The sequence below is a fragment of the Abrus precatorius genome, unplaced genomic scaffold (genome assembly GCF_003935025.1).
Source record: "Abrus precatorius isolate BTA unplaced genomic scaffold, Abrus_2018 Scaffold10, whole genome shotgun sequence".
Lineage (NCBI taxonomy): Eukaryota > Viridiplantae > Streptophyta > Magnoliopsida > Fabales > Fabaceae > Abrus > Abrus precatorius.
Window position 1 is genome coordinate 18,431,599 of NW_020874292.1, and position 11,312 is coordinate 18,442,910.

Below are 11,312 nucleotides of genomic sequence, written 5' to 3' on the forward strand. Positions count from 1 at the left end.
AATAATACACAATACTATAGCAAATCGAGGGACCCAACTTGACTTTAACTTAACCTAAGCTTGGTAGCTTAGCTGCTTAGCACCAATTCTGTTGCCAACTTCACACCCACTTAGATCAATACCAACGCTCATGTTAAGGTCAAAATTGAAACTGAGACATTAACTAAATTACATCTTTAACAACTTTTGACTAAAACAAAAGAATCTCATAGTGGAAAAGAAGTAGAAGGTGTCCCAATTGCAGGAGGGGTAGGAGTAGAACCTTCTGATCTAGATTCAGTGGATGATCGGTTTTCAGCATTTACTCTACGAATTTCCTCCACCATTCTCACCACCTCAACCATTTTGGGCCTCTTATCTGGTGTTCTAACAACACATGCCATTCCTATTTGTAGCATTTCAACCATTTCTTCCTCTATATTAGGATACCTTAGTAACTCAACATCAAACACCTCTGCAGTCCACTCCTCTCTAACCACAGAATTCACCCATCTAACCAAGTGAACAACCTCTTCACCTCCTTTGGCATAAAATGGAGATCTTCCAGTTAGAAGTTCAAGTAGCAAGACCCCAAAACTGTATACATCGGATGCAGGCGTTGCTTTTCGCATGTCGGTTACTTCCAGCGCACGGTATCCTGCAGCCCTCAATGCTGGTGGAGGTGTTTGACTCATCAATGTGGCAAGACCAATGTCACATACACAACCATATCCTTGATGGTTGAGGAAAATGTTTGAGGATTTTATGTTTCCATGAATGAGTTTCCCTCCATGTTGAGCATGGAGGTGAGCAATGCCTCTTGCTGCACCAATTGCTATTTTCAATCGGCTATCCCAGTCTAAAGAAATTCTACCTTCCCCTCTTCTGCCTGCATTATAAAGATGCCAATGCCAAAGCACAGTTAACTTTAGCAGCTACTAGAAAGAACTTAGAAATTAATGTATGTGTAGGAAGCTACATAATTCAGCTTTATTAGGTCGAGGGAAGTTTCAGAAGTCGCTACAGATAAATATCATCCAAATTTTTGCCCCTGCATTTTGTATTAATTTAATATTACCGTTTAAGAATGGAAGGAAATTACATGGATCGAGGGTGCTGATGGGTGAAGATTCAGTTTTCTCATTTTCCAATTTTTGGGTGTGTTTGGACATAGCTTAATTAAATCCTTATTCAACAAGGTCTTTGTAAATGGTGGCTTATGCCATAAATTTAACCATAAAACTTATTGAATGAGTTGAATACAACTTATTTTGATAAACTATAGCTTATTAAATAAGTTAAAAGGAGCCTGTGAGAATTATGAACTATTCACATAATTGGTATATAAGTTCTTCCAAACAGGTCCTCAGTGTGAGTTTGCATCAACTTATTTAAAAAAATAATAATCACTTATTTTTGCCGGCTTCCTGTGAATCTGTGATAGCTTTCAAAGAAAAAAAAATTGCATTTTTAAAAAATAATTGTTTTTAATCATACACTAACCATTTGTTCACCTAGCTAGTTTTGGTTTCAATTTTACCTGGGCATACTTAGATCATTCCTATTAGAAGATTAAGGCAAACGAATTTTTAATTGCCTAGATCTGTGAGGAAGAATTAGATAAACGGAAACCGATTGAATTGCGGTATGTCAGATAGATAAAAAATGTTAACTATATAACGTACCATGCAACATTGCTGAGACACTTCCCTGTTCGTAGTAATCATATACCATGAGTTTCTCCTCCTTTGAATAGTAATATGCTCTTAGTGCAGCCACATTGTGATGCCTTATCCTCCCTACAATCTCCATCTGCTGCTCAAACTCGCGTTTTCCAACCGTAACATCCTTCAACCTCTTCACTGCCACCGTGGTTGCATCTTCTATAGCAGCCTTATATACTGTGCCAAATGTTCCCTTTCCAAGTACCTCAGCAGATGCTCTCAACAGGTCCTCCAAGTCAAATGCAAGATTGCAACCCTCAAAGAAGACTATTTTGTTTTTGTCTCGACTTTCAGAAGCTTCATTTTTCGTAGAGACTTCTCTTTTCTGATACTTCACTTGTCCATTTTCACCACTGTGTTTCTCGTACCGGCACACAATTACAAAAGCTGCTATCGCTGTAAATGCTAGCACACAACCACCAATGATGATTCCCAGTAATGCTGGTTCTCTGAGTCTTTTGGCTCTTTGTCTTGTACGATGATGATTTGGTGGTTGAGAAGTAGGAGGAAGTGCATATGCAGTTATAAGATTGTTACCAGAAAAGACCCAACTTGGAAATCTCTGAAGAGATTTAGGCACAACTCCACTAAGGTTATTGTTGGCCAAATTCAGGTCTTGCAGGCTAGGAATATTGAGATCAGGAGTCGCACCTGAAAGAGAGTTGTTGGCTAGGACTAAAGAAGTGAGATGAGTCAAATTTGAAATTGAAAATGGGATGCTCCCATTGAAAGAATTGTTGGATAAATTGGCAACAGTAAGATTTTTCCAAACTGAAAAATCTGATGGCAATGGACCAGAAATTTTGTTGAATTGGAGGTAGAGATAGGTCAAATTTTTCAGCTGAGAGAAATCAGAAGGGAAAGAACCAGTTATGTTATTTGATGTAAGATTCACAGTTTGGAGTGCTGAGAGAAGACTGAGAGTGTTGGCTGGGATTGGACCACTCAATCCAGCTTTGGATAGTTGGAGGGCTATAACTCTGGATTGGTCAATGTTGCAAATTACTCCTCTCCAGCTTTTGCATACAGAAGAGCTCTTATCCCAGTTGAGATAATGAGAGTGATTAATGTTGTGAAGGAAATCAAGCAAAGCTTGTTTATCTTCCGCTGGTTCAGCTCCAACACCAAAGAACATTGCTCCAATGATGAAGGCTGCAGAGTAAATGAACAAGAGGCCCAGCTTGTTGGCCATCTTTTAGGTTGAATGGAGAATACAAACACTAAGGAAGTTGGATGTATAACAAGGACTCCCTCAAAATATTGGACAACAATTTTCTGCAAGAAACCAAATAGGAGAACGAACAAATGATTAGATAATTGAACACTACTGCATGGTGCCTTTGCAAAGCTAATATAACAAAGACAATCTGGGGTTATTTTCTAGACATGTGAAGTGTTAAGAGTGTGTGGTATGTATGTTACTTAACATGTAGGAGTTATTTTCTTAGATTCTTATCTAAAAGCCTAACTAATCGACACTATTAAAGTGCCTTTTGGGTCAAAATAAGCAGCTCCTGTTTGAAATGGGAAATCACCTTATTAGCTTTTTTCTGTTCACCTACTTTGTTTGGTTCCCTAGCAAAGTGAAACAAAAAAGATTTAAATCAAAGCGTTGAAACTAATAGTGGATTCATGAGTTTAGTAGCCAATAATCTGGTGACCAAGGCCATGTCATCATAAAAGAAAATACCATTTTGTGCAATTTAGAAACAAAAAGATAAAAAACAACTACCATATGTATACACAAGAAATGTATAAATGTACATATTTTGGTCTATTTTTTCCTTTGTTTTAGAGAAGAATCCAACTGTAACAGAAGTATAAAGTTAAAAGTTAGAGCACTAGACACATTCATAGAAAGAGAAGAGGGATACTCACAACACACTACTGGATTCCGAAATTCACCAAAACTAGTTAAGAATGCAGAGACAAACAGAAATGTCGCACGCAACCATATCATGAATATTCATGAGCCAAAAAAGTGGTGAATTGGGGAGTTAGCAAGAAAAACCGGTAGGTGAGGAGAAAGGTACCATTCCTGAAACAGGTTCATCTGGTTTCAGAATCAGTGGAAATCCGAACTGGGGTCACCGCAATGATGGTATTAATATTATTAGTAGTGATGGAAGATTAAGTGGTGTATGCCTGGGGGAACAACACCATCACATCACATGCAAAGGAAGTAAGAGAAACATGTTTCGTAGTCATTGGGAAGCCGAATGCTAAAGATATTTTGTGCCGCAAGAATAGGAAGAGGCATGTGGAGTAACCATTGTGTAATGAGACAAATATGGAGACTATGCATATATACAATTTTATATACATGTATGTTTGTATTTGAATTTTAATATGGTTACTAGGTCTAAGACAAACCATTTCTGAGAAGCTTCAGAACCTTAAATACAAGACATACCCTTTGAGTGTAATTGATCCTACAGGTGATGATTCTCCTTCTCCCTCTCCTTCCCCTTTGTTTCTAATTTATGTCTTTTGAGAGAACTTTCTATGGCTCTACCTATGGAGATGTGAATGGGGGAAGAATGGAGATAGATACAATAATAAAGAAAAGTGCAGGTTGAGACAGGACGAGGGGTGATCTCATGAACTTTGTCTTGAGCTTCGATTACACATACCTAGGTGACCCATGTGCTACTCTATAGCATAGTGTATTTCATTAAATTCTATCATGAAAACAGCTTCAGTCAAGATATTATTATTTAACTTTGAATAAAGTATTTGTTTGACATTAATGTGGTGAATGCTAAAGATTGGTTTAATTTGTGATTATCAAAATAGTAAGTAGTGCATGGAAAGTGGAAGATTGAAGAGGCCTATACACATATAGGTTAGGTGGCTGATTTATCTTTTTATGTTTACATTAACACCCCTGAAAAACAAAAGGGTTAAAGTTCGTTGACTAATTTGGGTTGGATTAGGACAGCATCAACGTCATAAAATGATGATGTTGCACCACCGAAAGAAGGGGTTTCAACATTGTTCTTGTTAGGCAGCAACCCTTCCACCAGGGACCAATCATTGGTCTTCATTTCAAGACTTCAGATTTGACATTGCTAAGAGCTCAGGTTCAGACAAATTATTATGCAACTTTCTCATACCCAATTGCTCCCGTTGATCTTCAATTTTCAATTCTGATAAAAACTTGTCTATTAAATCCAAATGAGGGAAATTTGGGTCGAAACTTCTTTGATCTTGATCCTGTACTCATACGATTACATTTGCAATAATTCTTGGCAGTAAAATATATAGAATTAAATAAACGACAATGTCAGTTAATACATTCTCCTCAACTGTAAATTCATACACAAATTGTCCAAAAGTTACTCAAATAAAAATAATTTCAAAAAATCAACTTATTGCACCATCCTCTTTAGGATTCCTTCTTTTGAAGCAGTTGCGTAAATTGAATCTGATAGAGTGATAGAGTTTCAATATGATGGGTTCTCCATCCTAAGTGTTCTGAGTTTTTTTTTAGGTTAATTATGCGCATTAAGTAACCCGTATAGATTTTATTCGTAAACGCTTAGTTCGTTCTTTCAAAGATACATATGCTATTTTCAACTTCAAATGCCTATATATATATATATACACACATACATGTGACCTTTCAAAAAAAAATACATTTATGTTTTTGAAAATTAAATTATTATTGTATTCACCTTTTAAAAAATTAATTATAAAAGTAGTCTATAAAATATTTAAGTTTTCATTAAATTAGTAACTCAAATATTTTAAAATATGACTTTATAAGTCCCTCTAGAAAATTAATTTTTTGTGGGTGAGTGAGTATGTGAAAAATTAAATTGATGACAGATTAATTTAATATAAATTAGACTTTTGAAATTTAGAGATAAAATCTCTAAAGAAATAAAATAAGAAGAAAATCAGTAAAAGATTAAGTTGTTGATAAATTTTTAAATGTACATATATCAGTGTGGTGACAGCACATAATTGTAGAGTATAAAATTGAAAGTTATTATTTTCCTAGAACAAAACAGTGTAGCTGAGAGGCTCATACATCCTGGATTGTGATTTGTGAGGGGTTGAATAAAAGAAAGGTTCTTTGCTTAGATAACAAACTGTTTATGAAAAGATGAAAAGGTTAGCTACAAAATATTTTAATGGTAATCATGTCATATATTTTATTCAACCACTCACAAATAAATATTAACTCCCTTAGGCTCTCACAATAAATATTAACCCTTAATAGGAAAAGCTACACACATTACCCTTATGCGCGTTGGCAGGATATCTTCTTTGTTAATTAACGCTGCCTTCCTCCAAAGTCAAATAACTTGCTTGAATTGATGCATCAAACTGATATCAGAATGGCTTAAATACATTATATTACATGATTTTGATTTTACTTTTTATTTTTTTAATTTATAACTTTGCTCTTCTTTATTGATATGACGTTACAAAAAATTAACCTGTAATAAACTTTTAATTAATTATATCATCACCAAAGGCTAAAAATGTTAAATTTTAAAAATAAAGATTAAAATTAAAAAATTAAGCAGTTAAAAGTATAACTAACAAAATATAGGACCAATATAAACCTATAAAAGTGATACATGTTACACCTGTTCATATAACTCACATCACGACAAAATAATGTGGTAAAATCAAGAGCCTAAGTGCATAAAAAAATTAGTTTCGATTTTTAGTTATTTATATTTTTATATAATGCTTTTATCATACCACATTTTTTTTATCACATCTTTTATTTTATATTTTTTTTTCTTCTATCTCTCTTCAAATGTATACATCCATAATGTATATTAACCATTTTCCAAAATTTTAATAAGCTCGAGTACTAAACCGCTTAACCACAAACAATAAAAATTGTGCAGTAATATGACGTATTTTATATAATATTTAAAATATTTTAAAAATATTTTTTAGAAACTCGCAAAAAAATTATTAGAACTTTTAAAAAATAAAAGTAAAATATTCTGACTAATTGGGATTAAATACAGCTGTAAACAAGAGTATTCACAAGTTGGGTTGATTCAGTTCCTAATTATCTAAAAATTAATTCGAACTGAATAAAATGTTATGGATTTGGTTAGTTTTATATTTTTTTCCTTCTTTTGTCTGACCCAAATTAGCCCAATTACATATGAGTTGGGTCAATTTGTAGAGTCTAATTAGAAACTATATATATAATTATCTTATATAAAAGTTAATTATAAACACCTTAAATTTAGCCAAAAGAAAATTATGTAAGTGTTATATAATAAAGTCAAATGAAAATTTATTCATCTAAAAAGACATCAACAATATATATGTCCACGTTTAAATAATATTCATTTTAGATTACTGTGGTCAATACAATACCAAAGATAACTACTTTAATATGAATGAAAAAAAGAAAGCAATTTCTGCCTCCTTTTCTTTTTCTTCAAATCATACATTTTGTGCAATATCTGAGTATTGGAGGTGGTCTAACACAGTCTTTGGTGGTGATATCTTGTGGTCGCTCTCTGTTGGCTGTGCTTTGGGAATAGCTTGACAATGGAATATGGAGAGCTCTTATAAGAAACACTCAAGTTAGGAAGAGTTTATTACATAAGTTGGAAGATTATAACGTACCTGACGTCCTTGTACTCTTTCTTTGATATAGGTGTTGGTTTTCTCGAGTAAGTCTTTCATCATGACATTGCAATTAGCCGTTGAACTAATATCGTGTAATAAGGGTTTCCCTCATGTGATTGGACACTTTTCACAATATTTATTACTAAACCATTTGATAATTAAGGGTTAGACGCACAATTTATGTTAAACCGATATGACAGATCTTGTAATACCTACTTAATCATATGATCAAATTGTGCAGGTCTTTAGTCAAATTGGACTTCAAAGAAAAGAAAAAGATAATGATTCTAGTAAACCTTGATGAAAGTTTAGTATTTCACAAAATATCCATCATATAAAAAGACAATTATAAGAATAAAAAAATGTGTAAGTTTTACCTGCCAATTCAATCAAAACATTGAATTTCACAAATGAATTCAGGGTTCAGTGAACCAAAAATGCAACAAATTGATCCAACAATTTGTGTATTCTGTCCAGTTTTTATGTTCTCAGTCTTAGATAAATAGTTGTACAGATTGTATTACTTACCTCTTTCTACTTACTACTGAAATGAAAAAGAAGGTACCAGACCTAAGTGGTCGGGCATCTATTCTTATCAAATAATAATGAAGCATTTACCAACTTCCACTAAGGCTGCAAAGTGTAAACTAACCCTAATCAGACTGAAAGATAATGCGATTAATTTCATTTCATTTCAGCTACATAGAATAGATAATGAAAATATAGGAAAATTCAAAATTCATTACCAACCTACCCCTAATTCAGAGGTTTCTAGTTGTGATTTCTGGTTCATGCCTCTCTACCTGAAGAAAGAGCACTAATCCATCAAATTATAAGAAACCAAAAGAGAGAATGGTACAAAAAAGTAAAAAGGAAAAAAAAAATCAAAGAAAGTGACAATCATGTAAATAAAATAAAAGTTTGAGACTAGCATTTGCACACTTGAAACTAACATTATTAGGAGAATCTAACTCCATTGAGGTCAGCTTCATTTTCCTGTTGACAAAATCCAGGTATCCCTACAAAATCCAAGTAGATGTAAACTAAGCTTGATACAGTTCAAAATCAAATATAAAATGTAAAAGACAACTAAGCAATATGTTATACAGCTGATAGAGATCAGCTCCAAAAGCACCATATGGCAACCAGTCAGCAGAAGCAAAAATGACTGCCTCTGCGCAATTTAAACCTGAGAACACAAACAAAAAATACAAAGCTTGACATATTTTAGAACGTATTAAACTCGTAATTTCGGATGGAGACAAAATGAAACTCCAATCAGCATACCAAGATTGAAAACCTCCATGATAAGATCTGGGGAAGGTGATAATAAAATTCCAATATCTCAGCATACTTGAACAATATACACCCCAATCCTGTTATTATACATTGTCTTTAAACTGTTTATAGGCAGAAGCTCACAATGAGGTAAGGAAAAATATTTTTTTTTTCTTTTTATTAGCAGGGAAAAGTTGAGTTTTTGATGTGATATGGAGAGAAGGAAACATAAATAATTATAATGAAGTATTCAGAAGAATAATTTAAAAACAGATTTCCATTATGGGCATACACTTGCAGTATGTCGGGTCAAAGCTAACCTAACCACTAGTCTATCTTCCTTTTACGTTTTTAACCCAAAACATCTTTCGTTTAGATTTGCAGTCTCATAATTCTTAAAATCAAAAGAATATCCCATAATGCAGCTCAAATTCTTCAAATCCTTCTCACTTTAAGAATCGTATGTGATTCAGTTAGTCTCATTTGCGCTTGCGAACTGCTACAAGGTAAAGGAGTTATAAGTTGTAGGCTTGTAAGGGACGATAAATAATTTGGATTTATTGTTGCAGGCCTTTTGGTTCCTGAATATTCATATTCTTAGTTAGGTATCTTTCAAATTAGCCTGCAAAGGCTCATGCAATTGGCTACTAAAATATAATACGTTGGAATATAAAGATTCAGATCCTTCTTTGATAATTGATACAGTTAGCCACAAATACACGGAAGTCACAATCAAAGTTCATGTAAATACATTAAAATATTTTTAATCTACTGAACTGTAAGCTACTTCAACAATAGTGTTTCTAGACATGACATTTTGTTTCAGTCAAATGACAAATTCGCATCTCAGCGATTCTCAAAGGATATCTTACCAATCCATTTCATTCTATCAATATAAAATATTTTATCAATTCAATCGAAGCTCAATTGTGGTTACTAATTAATCACCTAAAAGAGAGAAACTAAAAAGGGAAAAGGAAAGTCAATGAGACAACCAAACTAATGCCACTCACCATTAAAAACTAAAATTACCAAATGAAAAAAAAATATTATACATAAAGGAGGAAAAACTTTCCTTCAACAGAGCATCAAACATTGCTTGAAAGTACAATGAGTATAGAAAACAAAGAAACCTCCAGGCGTAATGTAAAAAAAAAGTTACAGTTCAATTTAGAGCCTAGTTGTCTAGGCTTAAAAACTCTCTTGCAAGAGAGGTTTTTAAGAAGGAATTGTAACTCCATTAGACCTTCTATCCAAACAGGTTCTTAACCTATAGACAAAATCGCCCTACTTATAAAAAGAATGGCACTCTTAAATTAGCAATTTGAGTGTTCTCATGCTGATTACTCTTAGCAATTTCTTTTAAACTTGTCCAAGATTTTCTTCGTCTTTTGCTGGCTGTACTCGCAGCCATGTTTGTAGTTTGAATATCTTTCTTAGAGGAGGAACTATTTCTGATTCTTTTCTTTCCTTCTAACAGGGTTGGGGTATTTGTACTCAATGGAGTTGCCAAACCATCCACAAGGGCAACATCCTTAGCTACAACTTGTGAAGCAAACACACCAATTTCCTTCCCTTCATCTTTGTTTACAATGCCTTTCTCCAATTTTGATGGAGATGTTGATTCTAACAATGACTTTCGATCTTTCGATGGAGAGATTTCTTTTAAATATCCCTTAGGGGTTCCTCTCCTCAGATTCTGATGAAAACAGAAAAGGCACTTGTACACTACGTAATTCTGATTGATGGTACCAAACTTCTTGCGCTTATGCCTGGCCTTCGATTTATTCTTTTCAATTCTAACAGTTGAATTAAAGCCAGGTTGAAGTACAGTTTCACATCTGTGGAGCAGAAAAAAGAATCCTGTTTACAGATGTTTCAACATGTTTCCAAACACATGCAAAACTATCTTGAAAGTGTTGCAACAATCACATAATTTTCACATATTGGATTGTCAATGTGAAACTTGAAGCATGACAAAAATAAAACCATAAGAAGGAAGGTGGAGAAGCAAACCTTTGGCAAGTGATGAAAGAAGGATCAGGAGGAACTCCGGTGGCTTCTCCGAAAGCGGCGAATTGGTGGGCATAGAAGGCAGCCAAAGAGGGTATGGGGGAGTGAGTGGTGGAGGCCCACAGAGTTAGGTTTTTCAAGTGATGAAATCTCAAATTGGACTTGTTGTTAATGGCTGCCTTGCTTTGTATTTTTCCGGTGGCTTCTTCCCTTAACGATATCGGAGTGCGAGAGACAGATTCCAAATTTTTGCCTTCCCTTTTCTTGCCCATCACTTTCGTTCACTGAATGCGGACCACAAATATAAGGATTCTGAGCCGCACTCAATTAGGGTTGGGCTTTGCAAGACCAAGGAAGGACAGGATAGACGAGACAAGGAAGCAAAGGAGAAAAGAAAGATAGGAATAGAATACAAGTCGCGATGTGTACGGGAGTTTAGAGCGAGAGGGTGAGAAAGGTCTTAGAGAGTCATGCCGGAAAGGGGGATGCTTAATATCAGAAAAAGTTTTAATTATATAAATAATATTATTATATTTTATATATTTTTATTTTTTAAAATAAAAAAATAAATATTTTTTAAAAAATTAATACTAGAAAAAGTTAAAATTTTAATAATAAAAGTGGGAGAGAAATTTTTTTTAAAGAATTCCTAAATAAATTCTAAAATTTAGGGTTTTGAAATATTTAGAAAACTTTTAGACA

General features: G+C 33.8%; 2 protein-coding genes across 2 annotated transcripts; both read right to left on the reverse strand.

The window, feature by feature from the left end:
• Positions 1 to 206: 206 nt before the first annotated feature.
• Positions 207 to 3,272, reverse strand: LOC113851984 (probable inactive receptor kinase At4g23740). Its single transcript, XM_027482249.1, has 3 exons — positions 3,239 to 3,272; positions 1,665 to 2,978; positions 207 to 868 (listed from the first exon to the last, which is right to left on the reverse strand). Exons 2-3 carry the CDS (start codon positions 2,893 to 2,895, stop codon positions 207 to 209), a joined length of 1,893 nt encoding a protein of 630 aa, XP_027338050.1. The 5' UTR covers positions 2,896 to 2,978; positions 3,239 to 3,272.
• A 5,367-nt stretch (positions 3,273 to 8,639) lies between these two features.
• Positions 8,640 to 11,107, reverse strand: LOC113848094. The gene is made up of 2 exons (XM_027477482.1): positions 10,614 to 11,107; positions 8,640 to 10,438 (listed from the first exon to the last, which is right to left on the reverse strand). Exons 1-2 carry the CDS (start codon positions 10,880 to 10,882, stop codon positions 9,889 to 9,891), a joined length of 819 nt encoding a protein of 272 aa, XP_027333283.1. The 5' UTR covers positions 10,883 to 11,107; the 3' UTR covers positions 8,640 to 9,888.
• Between the last annotated feature and the right edge of the window lie 205 nt (positions 11,108 to 11,312).